This window comes from Chlamydotis macqueenii, chromosome 4 (assembly GCF_036417535.1).
Source record: "Chlamydotis macqueenii isolate bChlMac1 chromosome 4, bChlMac1.mat, whole genome shotgun sequence".
NCBI classification, from domain to species: Eukaryota; Metazoa; Chordata; class Aves; order Otidiformes; family Otididae; genus Chlamydotis; species Chlamydotis macqueenii.
In genome coordinates, this window is record NC_141559.1 from 44,872,574 (window position 1) to 44,893,839 (window position 21,266).

Below are 21,266 nucleotides of genomic sequence, written 5' to 3' on the forward strand. Positions count from 1 at the left end.
AATATATTATTGAAATTTTGAAAAAGTTTAATTTATTTCCAAAATGAAATTTTCCCTGTAATTCTAATTTTCTGACTTTGGTTGATTGTTGCCTAGGTTTTTAAATTCACATGTGTCTTATTCAGAAAAAAATGCTCTCAGATCCTGTTAGTGTATAGGGGGTAGGATACTAGAAATAAAATCAATTGCATGGACCACATAGAATTAAATCTTATTTTAATTTTTTTTTATATAATTGAGCAGCTATATATGCAAACATGAAAAAGAGGATATTTTATGTCTGTTTTTGCAGAATTCTGTGTTGAAAGGGCTGCACAGTTTATGCAATACAATCACATATTGAGATCTCTTTAAGATCTGTTATTTCTTTTGTCTGTGATTCTCAGCTTGCATTACCTGGCTGCTACTTTCATATTTAATTGCTTGTTGCACATCTGGTACTGTATATTTGTGGTTTCCATGCTGTGGGAACTGTGCATCTCAGCATGAAAACATTTGCTACTACAGTAGTTTCGGAATATTGCTGCTTGTGAACAGATCCGAACAAGGGCAGAGGTACTAGTTATGCTTTGGTCTTGGGAAGACAGATGGTATAGACCTGCTGGAGCAACAACTGTCATAAATAGCAACGGTCTGATCACGCAGTTCTGCGGGCTCTTTGAGGACACACTCAAGATTTCTGCTCAGATTCCTCTGGTGCTCTTGATACATTTGGCTGTTCTTTTGAGAAATTCCCATTTCATAAAGCTCCAAGCCGTGCGTTGCTGAACTGAATTATTAGCAGCAGATAGTGGAAAAACTTTATTTGTGAATATGGCAAAGTTTGTGTATTTGTATTCCATCGACGTGAAAAGCAAGTTGAAAGGAGTGAACTGATGTTGCTCAGCATCTGTGCTGAGGCTGCTAAAGATTTCTAGCCTAAATGGCATCACATTGACGTGTGGTTGTTACTGAGATGACCATTCTGTATGCTCTTTATAAACATATTAACATCACTTTAATCAGATTAGCAGAACTCAGACAATTCTCAAAGGACTTATTATTTGCTAACTTCAGTTTTCTTGAAATCATTTTTCTATCAAGGGGTACCTAGGAGGGCCCAAAGATCTATAAATTTTCCACAAGGCTGTTTTGCTGCAAGTGAAATTCTTTGCCTTTATGATAATAAGATCAGGAGGACTGTGGCTGTACTTATTTCAAGAGGCATTTATCAGGCTAGCTTTCCCTGACTTTTGAGAATGGGCTTTTTAGAGAACTGGAGCCCATCCTCTGCCTGTTCTTTGGAGAGATCTCTTTCTGTCTCATCATGGTAAAGGAAGCCTTGGAAGATCAACCTCCTAATTCAATGCCTGCCATCCTCCATCATGCTCCCTGAAAATACCTCTTTGTATATTTCAGTAATGCAGGTAAAGTATTTTGAAGCTTAATCTGAATAATAGTACAATTGAAGACACTCTATTCCTTCCCTCTCAAGTTTTCACTCCTGGAATATTCAATGGTAGTGCACCTTAGCTACTGCTTTCATCCTTTTTTTTCAATGGTGTTGATAGCCCCTCCTGTGACTTTAAACCCATTGCCTAAAGTATCGTAAAAATAATTGCACAGTTTCTGAAAAAAGTTAAGTTTATTGTTTTTGAACAAAATATCTACAATGACATGGGTGACACCATAAATTTCACATATTGTATGTCATTTAAGTGCAATATGATACTGTAATACAATAAAAAGGAATTTAATCAAATCCATGCACAACACATTTACGGGATTTTACCAAAAAGGAAGTACTTTGAGATGAAATTGCCATCAGACAGAACTCACAGGAGAATATTTTGAAAACTCACAGACAAGTTATTAATACACATATTAATTTTTTTTTATTTTTTCTTGCTGTAGCCTTAAAAAAGCTGGGATCACTAACGAACAAAATACTGTATATTATGTTAAACATTTATGTCAAAAGCTTATGGCACAATTTCTTTTTATACAGCTCACAATGACACATTCATGGAACATCAGTAGCTACTTTAGTCCATTTCATCTGTTAACATCACTCTGTCATACATTAAAATACAAACATAAGAAATACTTCTTGCATATTTCACAAAGATGAAAGTGAAGAAGTGCAGTAATATTCAAGAATGTCAAGAATACAGGATGAGCCAACATTTTTCTGGCATTTAACCCACTGCTTCTAGCCATCTAACCTGCTTCCACAAGCCTTCCAAACTAGATAGTGTTACAGTAACCACTGTAGGTGATGTGTGTTGCCTGAAGGCACCTTTTCCATAACCACTCCAAAACAGAATACTCATTTTAGTATTAACAAGTAGCTTAGTTTGTGATTTATATTGTTGTTCTTAGTTGTCTCAAAAAGGAAAAAAGCTGTGATGATCTGATATTGTTCTCATCTAAATAACCATATGATTGTACAGTAAGATGTGAATAAAGTTATTTTACTACCTCACATGGGTACTGTAAGAATTAACACCTCATTCAGCAGTTTCACAGTATAAGGCCAAATTCTGCTCTGTTGGATTAGATTAATTCCTATGATAGCTCAAATGAGAGCAGAAGTTGCACATAAATTGTATCTATCTTTTGCAACCAACCACCTCAGCTTGGGCTGGGAACTGTATAAATAAATCCATTTCATCTAATATAAAATTATTGCTAAAAAATAATACTTTTTTTTGAGGTTAAGGAATACTTTTAAATCTTTCCCTATGGTTAAAAATATAAGGTTTTGTACATTTTATCATATTCTATTTTTATCTACATTATCAAACTACAGTTCTGTAAGGGGTTATAGTACAAAGTAGAAGCAATACCTTACTCCTTAAACGTAAAGTGCACATCTAAATCACCTAAATATAAGTACTTCTGGTCATTAAACAGAATAATGTCTCATGTCTCATGAAGGATTCTTTGCAAAGCAGTCTATTAAAAGATTATGGAACAAACTCTAACAAAGAGAATCCAAAGAAAACCAATATATAATTGAACTGAAAAAAGAATTGAATTGCAAGTTCTTCCTGAGTTCCACTAACCTGCTTAAATAACAGAGCTTGCTGTAAAAAACTCCTTCAAAGTAGAATGTGCTTTATTTTGGTGTTACAATAGCTAAATTATAAATAGTAAACCCCTAGTATGCCTTCTTCCCTTTCTCCTTCAAGCCTGCTCTAGTTTATCAGCATTACAGAGAAAAAAGCCAGCCCTCTAATCATGCAAGTCTATTTTGTTGATATTTGAATACAGTTTAAAAAATAAAATGCATTTTCTTATCCTCTCACAAGGTCCTGAAGTTTTGGCCTTAGAAGGGGTGACATGGGTTTGGCCACATGTCTTTAGTGCAGGAAGAAAAGACAGTCATAGGAGAGGTTCCAGGCACTGTTTTGGGCTTTCTCTCTCCCTCTGGTCTCTGTTGTGCTATGTACAGCCCAGGCTTTTCCTCTGGCACCTTCCTGCTCTGATTCTCTTTCCGTGAAAAAAGCGGATGATGTGGGAGTAAATTCTCTGTCTGCACAGGTAGAAACTACAGTTCCAAGAGAATACATACTTTGCAGCAGTTGACATGAATTGTTTTCCCCTGCAGCTACTGCTTCCACCTGAACTAGTGTACCTGTGGAGAGGATACTGGGGACGGGGAAAAGTAATAAGGATGCCTCATGCTTCCTTCTTTCCCCTTTATGGTGACTGAGTGAGCTCTTTGTCAGCTGTGTTACTGCAGTATTCCTCCAGATACTACAGTTTATCCCTGTTTTCATTGTATTGCATGGGTCTTCTTGTGCTGGTATTTTATTTGCGAAGTATAGGGCCGTTCTACGGAGACTGCAAAACCATGACCTGAAGAGCACAGAGCCTGCACCTGTGGTGATAATGATCTGGGGCAAAGCTGCACTGGCTGTCCTCTGTCACACAGTGGTTGTGCTTATAGGAAGCCTTCTTGTGTGGCTTTGCCGCAGACCTGTACTCTGCAGAGCTCAGGTTCAGTGAGAGTGAGATGAGGTAGATATCTACTTCAACCTAATGAATAAGGTCTTTTTTAGATGTGGGAGAAGCCCTGTTAGGTAGCATCTTTCTCAAGCGTTACTGCCTTGATGATTCTTTTTGTGCTTCTTTCACAGGACCATAGCATAAATACTGCAGTCTAATAAATACTGCAGAGTACCTTTCAGTTCTTCTGTTTTCTTGATGTTATTTGCTGCTACTTCATGATAGAGTTACAAAAGAATAATCTCCCACACCAGTGTTAGCTGGTGACAGTAGCTGTTGATTCTAGCTTTGTATAGAGGGCTGGCAGGCTTGCTGGCATTTTTGGACTTTTCCCCTAGTCAGAGGTGAATAGCAGGCATTTGTGCCTTGAAGTTTCTTATAATCTCTAATGACATTTCTCTTTCTTTATTTATTATGGGACTTCACACTGTCATTTAGGAATAAGCTAAATAAAATTTAAATTTTAAATTCTGCATTCTTTTGAAAAACACATTATTTAGTGGACTGCAGAGGCTACTGTTACCTTGACCAATGTTATAATTCCAGTAAAAAACCACATAACCTTCAGTTCAGGAGAGATCTTGGTTCTGTTACATCAAAATAGAAAATCTTTACTTACTAACGGCAGCAGAATGACATGCCAAATGTTCTGTGCGTTTGAAAACATCATCATGGAACCATTTTCTGCTTGTACCCTCTGTTTGAAATACTTTTGTTATTAATGGATTGCTAAATAAAAAAAATGTTCCAGCAACACTGTAGACTTTTCATAAGGGTGTTTTAAACATATTTAGTTCTCTTTATTTTCAATATGCCCCATCAGAAAACTGAGCATTATATGTAAATTTTCAGCATAGAAGTACAGTATGCTCAACTTGCCAATGGAACAGCCTATGAAAGAGAAATATAACTACATAAAGGAAGCGATATAATTTCCATTCATCAGGTCTAAGACCTTCTTCTTTTCTCTCAGCATAGTGCATGGCTGAAGAGATGCATCCTGAAAGGCAACACTAGGCACTAGGTCCAGTTATTAAATCTACACATCACATTTCTTTTAAATAAAACATACAGGTAACAATCCATTAGGGAGATCAGAAAATAATTGTAATGTAGATTTATGCTTTTTGTTTTATATATGCCATATGCTGTCATTTTTTTTCCTCGGATTAACATAGTCTAGTCAAAGAGAAATGTGGCACAAGGGTTATTCCCCCTTGCTGAGGTAACAGGTTCAAGTATGAATGAAGGATCTTGTATTTCTTGCTTAACAATTTACATTCCTTCTGACTCCTTGTTACATTTTGCCAGAGTTATAATAATATCTATTTTTATAACTTTCAAGATTTCTGGTCTCATTTCTCTATTTGAGACCATAGACCCTTTTTACCTTAAAGACTGAAGAAAGAAATCAGGGCTAAATTTATTTAGCTCTGCATTACTCAAATGTGTTAATGTTTTCAAAACAATATAGTACTACTAGAAACAGACTTTTCAACGATTGGGAAAGAGGCAATATGAACAAGATAGTTAAGTGTTATAAACTAGAATAACTAGGAGGTATTCTGATCTGACCAGTATTTTTTTTTATACACTTACCTCTTCAATTAAGAATTCTTTATTGAATGCAAGTCAGCTATTTTAGAAGGAAATAAGAGAGATGAGCCTGAAAGACAACATTATTTTTTATGATTGCCTGTTGATCACGGATCCAGCACTTCAAACAGTCCTTGAACACAATGCTATTGACTTTGCTGATAGCAGAAGCAAGTCCCTTTTCGTACAATATAGTTAATTATAACTTTGAGATAGACGGATATAATTCAACTGAAATGTCAACTATTAGTTTGTGACACCCCCCACACAGATATTTGAGCACCTTTATAAGTGAACAGGAATTTCTGGAACATTTGGAACGTAAAAAAATCAACAAAACCAAGACACAATCTCAGCAAACAATAATTGTTTGAAGTGAATTGAATTAATTTCCGGTCATAAAGGAAGAAAAATTATAAAAAAAATCACTGTTTTAAAATAAAGGAGGATTATACAGCTTCTTTCTGACACAGCTGAACAAAATCTGAGAGCTACTGTTTTAGAATCTCTCTAACTAATCCTTGGAGGAAAACAAGAACAAACCCAACCAAACCCAAAGTTGGTATGCCATAATTCTCAGTGCAGAGTTACATTGCTTCTGTAACTTCGTATGCACTGTGCCTTTGGCAGTGCACCAGATGTTTGCCTCGAGCTGTATTTTGCTTTTGTATGCACATTCTGAGCAACAACAAACAAAAAATTTTAAACATATTCAAACTAAAAGTATTTCACAATGAGAAACAACCTCAGCTACTGGACTTGAAAGTATCTAGTAATTCTAAGTATGTTTTTGTTTTTCAATAGACAAGATCAGCAAAAGTAAACACTCTTGCCTACAAGAATATGACTTATTTAATCCTAAACAGGAAAAATCTTTCTAAGAGTTTTAATAGTTGTTATCCTATTTATTAATGTGAAGTACAATAAATGCAAAAGACCATCCAGATCCTTTTTCATATTTTAGAATATTTGCATGTTTTCCCAAAGTTGTGAAGTGCTTCTTAACCAGTATCCAAGTCATATCAATATAATTCAAAGAGCGAGACAGAAAATTTGAGATTTTAAGATATTAAGCTTCCTGTATCTATTTAACATGTAGGAGATAAACGTGCATAAACAAAACTGTGCTCATCCTCTAAATGCTTCAGTTGAAGCAGTTGAGTGTTTACTTTTAGTTTTGGTCCAAGATCTCTTTGCATTGAATCAAAATGAAGCATTGTAAAATGTTGATGTAGATTGTCTATCTCAAAAGCTGTATGAGTTCTATCAATTGAGAAAAAAAAACCCTTCAAAAACATAAAAAGGATTTTAAAATATTATAAGTTTTGATTATCAAAGTGTTGGTAATTAAAAGGAAAAAAAATCCTTTGCAGGAATCGGTACCTTACAAACTTAAATATATTTCCCATGCGATATGCAGACTATTAGGCTGTAGAAACCTTGTGCTGTCTGTGATTATTTCAACATACACCTTCTGGGGAACGCTAATATGAAGTACATTGAATAAATTATATATCTTAAATGTGTCAAATATGCTTATTGCAAAACCACAGGTACTGTTCTTAAGACAAGAAAAAGTCCTTAAAACTGTAATCTCAAATCAGTAATTTGTTGTTATCTTGTAAAATTGAAATAGAGGTTACAAATACTAATCTATTCTGTAATACTGTGAGATTTATCTAGGGTATTCTGGATCCATTTTTTTAAAAATTAAAAATACACCAGAATTACAAAAAAAAAAAAAAATTAAGGAACATCAAAGAATACTGTACAATTATATCACTATGTAACAGTATGTATAAATACTGGGCAGTAAAGCTTCAGTAGAGAGTGATTTACAATTTAAAAATTGTTAATATTTAGTTTGACACAGAATGTTTGCAATAGCAGATGTATCTTCTCTGGGTGTCTTTCTTAAATCCACTGTGACTGGGCATTGCAGGCCATTCAGGATCTTTCTTTTTCCCCTTCAATGCCTTTAACTGTCCAAATCACTCCTTGGATGCACATTTCTAACAGAAAGCCTCCCGTTGAACATCACAGTCAGATCTGTATGTACTGCAAGCCTTGATCTTGTTATTGGTGAATGTCCTCATGCCTGATGATTTTGTAAATTACCCAGTAAAAAATATTGAAAATCAGGAAGGCTAAAGGGAAACAAGCTCTGGATATTGTGTCTATCTTCTTCGCCCGGTCAATGAATACCTTTCTCATCTCATCAGGGCTTTTTGGTGCAGCTTGAACAGGATTATTTGGCCCCTTTTGTGTCACTCCATCTTTTGCTTGCAGACATGGGCCCATTCCATATGCTGTAAAACTAAACTGACTTTCCCTTACATCATCATCCTGCTGAGGGGAAAAAAAAAAAAAGAAAGAAAAAAAGCAAGAAGGTTTTTTTTTTATTTACAGAAATCTTAACAGCTGCACATGCACCATTACCACAGTGACTTCTTGAATCCACAGTTTATCTTAACTGGTTGAAATTTCAGCCCTATCAATGTCTGTTAAAAAGATTGCAGCAGCTTTAACAAGCACATAATTTTCCTATTCATTTATAGATTCTGTAATCTATTTAGAGAAAAGAGAAAGCTCAATTAAACTAGTGGTAATCAGGCATACAACTGATTTCTTTTGATTTTCTCTGTTTACAGTCAATATCCACAGTCTTCAACCAAATAAACTTCACACAGGTCTTTAAACAACAGCCATTAAGTCTGTACATTGCTTAACAAAATGGGATCCTGGCTTCTAGAGATACTCATCATACAAGCACTAATGATGTTCACGTTAATTATAGAATTCTGCCTATTTGGTCATTGTATGCTTAGTCCATCTTATCTAGATGCCATATTTCTGTTGTTCCCTGTGAATACATCAGATAAAGAGAATAGTATGTAAAGTCTCTTAGTTTAAAATAAAGCGAATGAAAGCTAAAGGCCAGATTTTTTTTTTTTCTGGCTCATTCTTTTGTCAATTCAGAGGAAAACTGGTAAAGACATTCTGAATTCAGGGAGCTATAAGAGAAAGTGTTTTTTAATCATGTGTCACAGAATCAAAAGTAGATGGTCTGAAGATACACATATTTTCATAGCGTGCATTTCAAGAAGGTGGCTTCTGTTTGGAGGCACATTTTATAATTCTCTTTACCTGGTTATAGGTGTTCTGAAGCAATAAAGGAGGTACAAATGCAGTGAAATAAATTAGACTGTGAAGCCAGGGCCAAATTTGATTATGAAATATATTCCAATGTATTCCTTCACTATGTATGCTGCTCATAGATAGATATGTGATTTTGATGGCTTTCATATTTTTTTAATACTGATTTTAATTCAGGATTTCCTATTTTTCATGTCTAATTTAGCCTGGTTGCTTTAGGATTCTAGACTTTTAAGAAGTATGACAAAGTATTATGTATATGTTATTTCTCAAATAAGTATTTTGGAAAATAATTTTCATAAGTATTGAAAAAAGAATTGAGCAGCAGTCAACTTCCCTTTTATAAGATAATTTTTGATATTTTGAAACTCTTCCTAGCTTAAATTAAAATAAAAGGGTAAAAACATTTATTTACCAAAGCAAGTCAACTAATTAGTGTTTCAGTTCACTAATTCTGAAGCATTATTGTTTTATTTAATCCTATTCATATAGATGTAATTTTTCAACAGATACAGTTTAAATCCAAGCTTCCAGATTTTTCATTTTGAAAAAGTTTGTGACATTTGGAAAATCTGAAAATGTTTTGGAATGGAGAATTAATTCTAAACATATTTAAAGTTATGATGAAGTTGTACTTGCTAGAAGAACAATTGTTAATTACTTTGTTAAAAAAATCCAATGATGTTTATTATCAATAGTATTTGAATAAGTTATCCACGAAAGAATGCAGATCAATTACTAAGTCTGAAGTGACCTAGTTGGCAATATGCATGAGCATCCAGCAGAGCTGTAGTTATCACTCAACTGCTGAAGTTATCACCCAACTGCAATACTTTTTAGTATATGTAAATTGAATAAACTTATGGACTACTATAATTCACTGAAACTTCTATACTTCAAATCTGTATTAGAATTCTCCTATAAAAAGAAAAAAATAAAGAAAAATTAACATGAAAGAAAAGGAGGAGGAAAATTCACTGACTGACTGCAATATGGAAATGAATAACAGAAATACAAAATGACAGGATCATTATTTGATGACGTGATAAAACAAAGAGCTAATTACTATGATAGTGTTTCTCTCCTGTCAGAAAAAAATGGGAAACAACATCTAGATTGTGGTTGTATTCCAGAAGAGTTATAGTGTTGTATTCCAGTTAATAGAATTTACACATACAGGGACTGTGAGAATTTACGCTAAACTTGCCATTTAAACACCTACATAGGTACAAAAATCTGTGATTCAGGGTTTAAATCTTTTCATCCTTCTCCAGAAAATAATGCTTATGATTGCACAGGCTCAAAAGGATTATAAAATAATTCTTCTGAGAAGCAGCTTTCAGTTGAGTATGTTTTCAGGATGAGGCACTATATACTAAAACTTTACTGTCTCTGTTGTACACTTACCTGAATTGAGAGAGCCCCTAGAATGGTTTTAAAGGCCTGGTCCCTGCTTGTTTTTTTTTTCACTTGCAGACATCCTGAACTTAATCTGCAAGGAGGCTGCTTGGAAATGCACTTTGTTGTTGAGGAAATGATGTGAAGGTCCTTCTAGGACCTAGCTTTTCTATCCTGTGTCTGTTGGACGCTGTCTCCATGAGAGCAGGCAGGATGGTTGGAGCCTGCCAAGTTGGACCAAAGTGCTAGGGCTAATGGATATGCGGGAAAGGGTACTTTCCAGAGCATTGTAAAATGCCAGGTACCACTGTACTTTTTTTTTTTCTGTGGTACCAGCTGGAATATCCAAAATGTCATTCTGCAAATTTTCCAGCAGGTTTGTGATGCAGAAAAATAATTAATTTGGCCTCAGGTTCATATCTGAGGGCACTTGTGCACAGCAGGAAAGATGCAGATACTATTATTATTGATATTAACTTTTGAGTGCTTTCTTGACTGCATTTTTATAAACTGTCAATGATGGCCTATTTGTTTTTATCAATTGACTGGGCTACAGTCCCTCTTTTTGACAAGAAATATTTATCATAATGCATGTGTCTGAGTCCACAGCTGTTGAAATAATCTAATGGAAGTACCCTGTATGTCCCAGCTGAGAATCTGGACAGGGAATCTTCCTGAAAAAGTCCTGCATTTTGGTTGAAATATTTTCTTTTAAATGTTATAAAGAAGCTTTTTTTTTTTGCCTTTTGTGTATTTGTTTAGTGCATCATCACTGAAGAAAAAAATAATTAATGATTTCTTGTTGATTTTTGGTAAAGCTTTTAAAATCTTATTATGAACGAACTTTCATAAAGGTTTGATATGAATGCACTTTTCACACATATGGCTTTGGAATTAACAATTTGAAAGTTATTCTGCATATATCTACATATAAATATTTTATAATCTCTATTAAAATGACTGTAATTAAAGAATGGAAATAAATTTAGATAAAAAAATTTATTTAGAATTCTTTCAATGCCTGAAGGAAATAATTTAAATTATTTTATTTTTATATCAGTGTTCTTCAACAAAATACTTAGCTATAAAGTATTATAAAGCTGTAAGTTTCTGTGGCCCTGTGACTACATTGTTTTCTGTCCATATATGTAATAATAAATTTCTCTTGAGGAGTAATATGCATAAGACTGAAAATATCTCTATAGCCTTTTGACTGTAGGTTATGGTTACACCTTGAAGACTTATTTGAAGCCTTGGCTTTGTTTATCTGAACAGTATATTTTTTGCTGTTCATGAGAAGAAAAGTGTTATTGAATTGTTTTGCACTATGAACAGCTTGGTTTTAAACTGATTTCTCCTTGAACTGGTCTCGTTGTTCCTCTGAAGGTAAAGAAAGTAAAATTTTAATACTATGTTTTAATCTAGATTTAAACAAATCAAAATGGATTACAAAATTAACAAGACAAGTACCTTTATTAACATTTCACGTCATCATATAGAGGTAGCAATGAAGGTATATGGAGTTCACATGGGAAGACATTATTTCAGACATAAGGACAGGGCCTCTGTTAATGACTGGATATCACATTATGACAAATGGGACATCTTCTTCATAGTTTACCCTTAAATTTGTACTGTAGATTTGAGGCAAAGTCCCGTCTATAGGTCCTGCACATCTCAAGCCATTGCTATGATGCAATGATTCACTGATTTCATTTCCATCAAGAACTCCCTCAAAATACTTTCACCAAAATGGATGGGTTGACCAAAAAGAAAACAAAAGAAAAGAGGTGTGATTACCATTAAAGACAATCTAGTTTGCATGTCTATTTTCCTCACTAAAGATACAGTGATCTTTAGATTTTTGAAAATAGAATTAAAAGATTGACTATTCCTGAAAACTAAATACATTAAAAACTAATCTAAAATCAAAGTGTTATTCAGTAAATGTACACAGTTAATGTTTTTCCCCATATAGCGTAAAGGCAACTAAGAAAAAACGCTGATCGTAGGTGTATCCCTGTATGACTTCTGATTCTGCCATTTTTATCCTTTTGTCTTTCAAGACTGAAAGGAGTGTAACCGTAAATGAATAATTAGTATTCATACATTCTGAAGAAATGTTTCCATTACATTAGTAACATAATATTTGTGAAACAGTTATGTTCATTGGCCACATTTTTTTCTCTGACAGAGATAGAGCACTATGGATCATATACTGCCTACCAAATGAAGTCTCAAATTTGGAACTAAAATTCCCCTGTTCTCAGAATTTGTTATGCCATTTGTGTAATTGTAAAGAAATGAGACCCTTTTCCAAAAATCTCCTACACCTATTGTGATGTCTATTGGAAAACAGCAATGAGTAGGTTGCATATTATGTTGCAATAAAAGTTTTAGTTTATAAATGTATTTATAACACAGTCCCAGACACCTTATTTATAACACAATCCCAGACACTTCAACATTTTTTTTAATTCTGTACAAATTGGATTGGGCCTCTGAAAATAAATTTGCCTTCCCGTTATTTGGAATCATTGAGTGAGGTCCATACCTACAACCATAAAAACAGTAGCCAGAGGGTGCAGTTATACCTAAGAATCGCCTTTAATGGTGATGTTACTGTTGTCTGGGAGGCTGCAAATGTACTAGATGGTGTAAGAAAGAGGCAGTGACTGTAGGTGGAAAAAGCACAAGGGAAACGGCAAGGATAGATGATAGATTTTGGATGCCAAAATGTCTTGATGCAGTTCTGTACATAATTAAATTTTGTATAACTGTATAATTTTCCATAAATCTCAGCAGTTCTTATTGGTTTTGCTACACTTGTTTACTACAGAGTTGTTTGTTTTTTCTTTTTTCTGAGTTCAATCATATGTTTTTAAAGAGAGATATTTCAGTTCTCCTGTATTTTTAATCAGCATTGAGAATGAATAACCCACAGGTTTGATTAAATTTACAAAAGATTCCAACCTGGAAAACAATCCAAATTTGTTTGAGGATATGTTTAAAGTTAAAATTGAATTCAGTGATTTGGACAAAGAGTCTGAAAAATACAAGAGAAGAGCAGTAGGTGCAAATACAAAGTACTATACTTCACCAGGAATAATCAACTTCACAAACATAAGATGGAAAGTGAAGTGCCGTACTTCTGGAAAAAGACCTGATACTCATAGAAGGTCACAATCTTGATATGGGTCAACATCATTCTGTTATTAAAAAGGCAAATGGCAAACTAGTTTGGATAAACAAGTGTAAAACTTGCATTATGTGATTCTTTAGCTGCTCTCAACTGTTACTAGCTAGCCTTTATGTTGCAAGCAGTTTTGAGGAACTATATAGACTTATTAGGAGAATTTCCAGGGAAGGAGAATGAGAATGAGAAAAAAAACCTGTACCAACTGGGAATATTTAAAGAAAAGAAGACTGAATGGAAATGTGGAAATAGCTACATAAAGGAATGAACTAGTCTGTTCTCTGTGCCTCTTCCAGACAAGCCAGAAGAGGCAGAAAAAGACATGAGTAAAAAACTTTCTAAACCTTTGGAACAGATTGCAGGGGAGCTTCTGGAATTTTTATGACTGGGATCAATTAGGTATAACTGATCCTGACTTAGGTTAGGAAAATGGATTCATTGATCTCCCAAGGGCATTCCAGCACTGAAATTAAATCCTCTGACTGTTGCTAGGGTTACTTGGTAAAAGTAAATATTTCTTGCAACAAGCATATTTTTTTAATTACAAAGAGAACAGATTTTGGAAAGTCTTCAGCTGCCCTATTGACATTAGATATTATTTATACACATTCTTTTCTGTCAAAATATACCTGAAATGAAACATTTCCAAATCTATCAATTTTTGGACTTCTGCAACACAGTTGAATCACTAGGAATTTTGCTGTACCCTTGCAGATAAAATGCCAGTGCTGAAAAATTCTGTATTCATCTGTTGGAATTCACCTGGTAGAAAAACCTAATCCTGGTGAAATGACCCAAGATAGTAAGCATATGGAATGAAAAAAGTCTAATATTTTATCCTAACTCCTCTACTTCTCTGAATTTGGACATAAATACTGAATAGAATAGCAGTTTTCCCTTTGGAAAGAAAGAGGATTTAATGTTCATGGAAGTTTATTTTAAATGCAACCTTTTAAGATAACTTATTTTCATGCCTTTTGACTTTGTGGTCAAATGAACATTTCTTTATACACATCAGTTTTAAAGGGCAATACAGTCTAATTCCTCTGAGCCACTGGCTGTTTGACCTAGTCCAAAGGGATAACAAACATGTACAAAACTTTATAATCACGAGCTATAGTAACTGACTTTGAAAAAAGCAAAAGAGGAAGGAAACACAAGTTAATTTGACTTATGATCCTAGGGCCTGCATTTCATGTTAGAAATTGTGGTGAATAGAGAACAACACTTGTGGTACGGAAGGCTAGTTATTAACTGTTTTCTTTAATCCATAAGACATCATTTATTATTTGTATACCAGAGGGTTTAGGATGCAATCCAGAGGTTTTTTTTAAGAGATAAAATCTCCATGCTGTGACGTTTCAAGTTCTAGTATACTTGTTGGGGAAGGAATGGTTTAACAAAACATTGAGAAAAAGAAAAGCAATTAGCTGAGCTGTCTCTAGAGCTTGAGAAGGTGTATTCTCAAATATTAATCCTGGCCAGGAGCTCTAGCTCTACACAGAATTTGAGTCAGTCAAGAAACATTCAGTTAAATTACTCTTTTCAGAAAAATATCTATTTGTGAGAAACATTTTTGGTAAATTTTGACTGAGAAACCTGTTTAATGATGAAACATACAGATACAGGGAGGAATGGAAAGCTGTATACCCCTGAATACAGTTAATAACCTCACTTGGCTATGTTATGAAGAAAAGTATTGAAATGTGTGTCTTCATCCTTCAGAATCTAAGGAGGCTACTTGATACTTTACCACAGACCTTGCAGTCTCTAAGTCTAATCCTCTAATTTTATGAGAACCTAGCAGATAATCTACCTGAAGCTAGAAGACTGTCTAATTAAGTGTAAGATTAGAATAAGGATTTCTAGTGTGAATTAAAAAACAGCACGATGTCAAGCACTGATCCAGCAAAACACTTAAGTCAATTAGGCTATTCATGTGCTTATTTTTTTTTGATTAAGTGGTCTTCTCTTAGAAGTGCTTTGTACATTGTGGATACTTCCTCACATACCTCTAAATTGAAATTTGATTTATTGTGATTGCTGTCTTTGGTGAGCTTGAAGTCTCACTATGAGGGGAGTGGAGAGAGTTTTGGTTTGGTTCTGAGGAAGGAAGGAAGGAAGGTAACATTACCTGCCAGTTTCTAACCCTGTGCTTATAATTGACTTGTAGTGAAAAGACATCGCTGCAGTTGAACATGGTAGATTTGCCTGAGATGCAGAAGACACTACAGTATATGATGAAAAAAAGAAAAGACTGAAAGTATAGTCACATAATACATCACTCACCACAGCTGTTCTTACTTGATACAAGACACATTTGTTGTGGCTCACCTGCTCCCTATCTGGTAATCCATCTCTGCCCATCCCATTCTCCCCAGTCCTAACCTTTAAGCAGCTTTCAGAGAGCTGCCATATTTCAAAACCAAAGAGTTTGTTACAAAAATGCTGCTTTCCTCCTGTGTTTCTCAGAAAGTGGTTTTTTGTTTTTTTTTCTTCTGCCACTGTCAGTGAAAAGAAAAAAGTACATTTTTTTTTTTCACAGGCCAAATGTTGAAAGCAGGTACGTGCAGTCTGAATCACTCTCTTGGCTACAGTACACAAGTCTCCCTCTGCACCTGAAGAAGTCTAGGACCCAACACACAGGAACAGGCAAATGTTTGAAAACGTCCAGCCTGCCTTTTAACATGGAGTCTTGGTAGCAGAGACTGCTTAGGTAGGCTTTACAGCATTACGGATTTTCAGTATCTTCTAAGTAAAACGGAAACAACCTATAAGTTGTCTTCTCCTTGTGATGTAAGCAGTAAATGGAGGTAAGTCTTCAGGAATGAAAGATAACTGAACCGAGTCATGTTTTTATGGTCAGACTTTAATCCACAGTAATATTCTAGATAGTGACTGAAAGGCAGTGGAAACATCAATGGTGGGTATTCATTTAATGAGTAGGTTGGAGAAATACTACGCTTGAAAAATTAGAAGTTGGAATTACATATTGTAAGAAATTTTGCTTACTGCTTGATTTAACAGCAGACTTCAGAGTTCAAACCTATAGCATTAGCTGTTTGGCTTTGGATGTTGGTAGTGATTTATTTTACCAGTAGTCTAAATAGCTTCAGCTATAAAATAAATATTCATAACCTTTGCCACAGTAAAGTTTCTTACTAATAGTATGAACAATTTACACTAAATTAACATGGCAGAAGGAAAAAAAATAACTTCTCAGCCTTTTAAAGTACAATATTTGCTCTTCCACCAATAATATTAATTGAAAAAGTGGTTTTGTATTTAAAATATTTACATGAAACACAGCTGTTAAGGCTTTGAACTGAATACTAGAATGAAATTTAGAAACGTTATTTGTTGAATATCAATGCAGTACAAACTGCTGCGAATACCAGTAACATTCATCCACTGAAGTATAATCTGACTCTTCTAGCAGAGCAAAATTCATGCTTGTGCAGATGGATCCCACATGGCCCATGCCTCATTTAAATCCCTCTTAATCCCTCTTTCGAGAATTCAAGTTGGATTTACGCAGTGCATAGTCCTTGTAGTGACCCTGAATTTCATTCTGTGCTGCCATTTTATTTATATTGCCACTTTAAGCTGCAGTATGTTTACCAAATTAACCCTATATCCTGGCATAAATCAATCTCAGACTCTCTTTCAAAGCTGTGAATACTGTTACTTTTACCTTGTTCTTCTTCCTCTTGCGACGGAATCGCAGAAGTTCTTTATGCTGCCTTGACACAAAGTTTACAGCTGCGTACTCCAAAAGTGCAGAAAATACAAAGAGCAGGCACACAGCCATCCAGATGTCAATTGCTTTGACATATGACACCTACGGAGAGAATAGAGCAGAAGACTGAATACGTTAAGACCACAGATGTGAAGTTTAGTATTTCACATCAGGAGGAAGTGCATTAGTATCTCCACATCCCAACATTACTTTTATCAAACAAAACTTAACATAAAAGCCAGATAATAAGAGGGACAAAGACACAATCTATAAGCATTAAATATTATTTTTTAAAATGTAGTCTTTCATAAAACATGTTTACTGTTTACATCATTAACAGTTCCTCATAGTGTACCACGTATTTTATCACAAACCAAATAATCCATAAGAAGCACATGCTTTTCCTCCATTTGTCCCACTGCAATCTGTGAATGATCCTAAGGATAGCTTATAGTGGGATCAGTGGGCATTCCTGTATTATAATGGATCTGATTTAAATTTCCTGGAATAGAAGTTAGGTAGAAGAAAGGAGATAGATGGAGAACTCTGATATGTTAAATCTCTGGTAATATAGGCACGGTAAATCAAAGATATACATTCAGATTAGTCCTGTAATTTTGACACAGTGGAAGTACTGAAAATCAATTACAGAGTAGACAAATTCACTGCAATCCTTTATTGCCCAGCTCGGCTGCAGGACATAAATTGAACTAGGAAAGTAGGGCCTGTTCCCTCTCTATGTGCAAATTTACAAGAGCTTTTTCATATAAGACAACATAGTTAGCTTCAGGCCTCAAAAATGTGACAAAAACCATCTATAACTCTCCTTAGGAACCTCTTACACCTCTTACATTCTTACTTTTCTGAGTTTTTATAGCATTCAATTTTCTTAGCTGTTGATGTTACATTCGGATGCATTTAGATCCATATATCTGAGGTGCAAAACGCATTCACCTCTGTTAGGGGTATCTGTTTTACTCAGAAAATAATTTAATTAGCCAACCTAAAAATAACATGTTAAAACTAATAGAGAACTGGACTTCGTGTATTTTTATTGTATACATTTTATTTGTCTTTAAAGCAATGACAAGTCAGAAAATTTAAATAACTAATCATAAAAATATACTTTAAGCTATTTACATTGTGTAGTGAACTATTCTTTATACAATAGTTTGGAGCTATTTAGCTTACATTTTTCTACATTTTAATATAAATTTGTTTGTAACTAGTGAGTTAATTCATAATGGAGGCAGGTTTTGGGAAAAGAATATAGTTGAGAACAGGTTGGAACCTGCAGCCTGTAGAAATTCAGTCATGTCTGCTAGCGTGATATCAGATACTAGAATCTGGAAAAGGACTATCTAGTCAATTGCTAAGCAGCATTTATGTCGTACTGAACAACATTGCTTTCATCACTAGCTGAGGTTTATGGAATTTAGTAGATATGTTGCTGGCTAATAGCTGAAAAAGGAGAGAAAGAGAATATATTTGATTGGTCACTCAAAAAACCCCCAAATACTTAAAAGCTATTTCTCTCCTTTAAAAGATGCTTACATGCTAATAACAAAAACAAATAAAGTTGACTGAAGGTGTTTATTTGTCACATAGCATTATAACTTTGTACTAATGTGGCACAAACAAAGGAAATTCTGCCTACCTTTGGAAGAGATGCTCGTGAACCTGAGCTTTGTGTTGTCATGGTCAGTACAGTTGTTATGCCTAAAGCCACTCTGGCTGGAGCTGCATCCATATTGATCCAAAACGACACCCAGGAGAGGATGACAATCAAGAGACTTGGTATGTACATCTGGATGAGATAGTAACCCATCTGCCTCTCAAGGTGAAATCGGACTTCAATACATGTAAACTTTCCTTTTTATAATGAAGAAGAAATATACAATAGAAATACAATGTTTTTTTTACTGTCAACATCTAGTGCACCCTCTAAAGAATTTACACTGTCAAATATATTTGTTATCTAGTGAAAGATGAATGTTTTGATTTCTCTTCAGTGGTTTTTAATATGTACAGTCCCCATTATAACAGGAGTATTTACTGGAAAGAAGCAGTCAGAAGAACTGAAAATTTAAAAATTCTATAAGCTCTACAACACTTATTTCCTTCTAAAAACAAAGAGATAGGTGAAACACAAATAATTATGATATAGGAAAGTTCCTCTGTGTTATCACACTTGTTATCCCATTCATTATTTGAAAATACTGCTGTATGCAAAGAAAAGGTTTGCTCTCCCATTGTATAAAATCTGCTTTATCTTTTGATTTAATTTTAAGCTTAAACTTACTGTTTCTAATCCAATGAATTTGTGAAAAATATAGTAAGATTAGTGTGAATTATCAATAGGAGATTCTGCTAAATGTCTCCCTTTATCCCCATTCAAACTATTCCAACTCAAAAGTACAATGACGAAAATTAAAACAGGTATCAAGAACTTGAGATTAGGCAACTTAGGAAGCTGATTAAATTTTCCAGATACTGAACATCAAGCAACTTCCACTAATTTAACCAAACCAGAACAACAACAACAACAACAAAATCTATTGTTTGCTTATAGAAATGCCATAAACCCATTTTTTTTTCTTCTGTCCAGATTGTTTTTTTTTACCCTGTAAACTGTCGATTATTTCACAGATCTTGACCTGGTCTCATTAGATTTTCTAGTTCTGCTCAATGCTCCTATTAGTCAGATATGAATGGTGCTGAAGGCAATGCTGTTACTATAAATAGTGCATAAGTGAAACAGTTTTTCACAGCAAGAAATACACAGATTTCTTCCTTATTTGCATGAAAGCATTTCCTAATTCTAAATTTAACATGGAAAGCTACATAGTTATTTATTTCTTAAGTGGTATAAAGTTTTTTGGTTTTGTTTTCCAGTAGATTTTCGTAGATATTTTGTCAATCCACTTTTATTTGCCAAAATGCCATTTTGTAGAAAATAATTTCACATTAAAAGTGCATTAATATTTATCATATCAACAAAATGTATGTAATGAGCTTATTTATAAGCTTATCCTATGATAATTTAATATGTTGTATATCTTACTGTGGCGATAGTTTTAGGTGTACAGAAATGAGTTTCAGAGAAAATCCAACTTAATGTTTTTATTCTAGGCATATTAAGTGCTTGGAAATATCTTCAGAACTTAATTCTTTTCATAACAGCTCTCTTAACAGGCCATTAGTTCTTTCTATGATGTCACAGTAAATGTGATTGTATGAAATTTTTATTCTACTGAGGAACTAAAAAAAAAATATTTAGAAAGATGGTAGTTATGATGTTAAATTTTAAAATGGCATGATATGTCTCAGGAGTTTTATATCTGCCAGCTCAGTTATTAGTTCCATTCCTAATTGCCAGTGTTTTCTGAATCCTATCTACACTCCTGAAATCTGTGTCCCAAATCCTGGCTCAACCATCTGCTGCCCTAGCTTCAAAACTGTTTTTTGCTTCAATCAAGGAATTAAGTCCTAGTTTAACAAAGTGAATGGGAATTTTGGTGTTTGCTTCAGACAAAATAAGGATTTTCCCCATGTTTCTCTTCCAGGATCTTCAAAAGGATATGTACATGATACATTGTTTTACTTAGCAGTTCAGCACACACCACGTAAGTACAAGTCCTGCTCTGACTGGCTTTTGTCAGAATAATATTTTTCAAGCTAGTCCTTACCCTGAAGATTTTTTTTTTTTTTTACATTTGTTCCGTTAATTCAGCAGCCTTGGCCAGCAGCGGCCTCTCATACGTCACAGTAAATCATGGTGGTAAGGAGTGACAGAAATGCATCACCAAACCCAGGTCATCGTTGGCCAAGGTAAAAAAAAAAAAAACCAAAAAAACCCCAAAAGATGAAAAAAGAAAGTGACGTTTGTCTCAAAGAGGAAAAATAACTTTTCCTTTAAGTCCACAGCATGTGTGACTTAGAATCCTACCTTTGTCTTAGGCCCAGTGAGTTTATGGACATGCCACTCATATATCCACCTTTTTCCAGTCAACACCATGTGTTCCTTATCTGCTCTGTTCCAGTGCAGCACTGAAAAATTAACTTAATATATGGCAACTCCCCAGGGAACTGGTGGCTACCCATGTAGACATGTAGACACTTCTCTCTGTTAGTTACTGCTGACTATTGGCCTTCTCACCAGTGGGAAACAGCAGAGAAGAAAGACAG

General features: G+C 34.4%; 1 protein-coding gene across 2 annotated transcripts in view; it reads right to left on the reverse strand.

Annotated features, from left to right (window-relative positions):
• Window positions 1-7,665: 7,665 nt before the first annotated feature.
• GLRA3 (glycine receptor alpha 3) overlaps window positions 7,666-21,266 on the reverse strand; it is an 87,317-nt gene continuing 73,716 nt past the window's right edge. Inside the window, exons 7-10 of one of the 2 annotated variants that reach the window (XM_086746668.1) lie at window positions 18,736-18,950; window positions 17,034-17,180; window positions 11,765-11,884; window positions 7,666-7,935 (exon numbers count right to left, since the gene is read on the reverse strand). In XM_086746668.1, the coding sequence (XP_086602794.1) occupies window positions 7,666-7,935; window positions 11,765-11,884; window positions 17,034-17,180; window positions 18,736-18,950 (752 nt within the window). The remainder of the gene's footprint in view (window positions 7,936-11,764; window positions 11,885-17,033; window positions 17,181-18,735; window positions 18,951-21,266) is intronic. The other variant, XM_086746669.1, reaches the window with a different exon arrangement.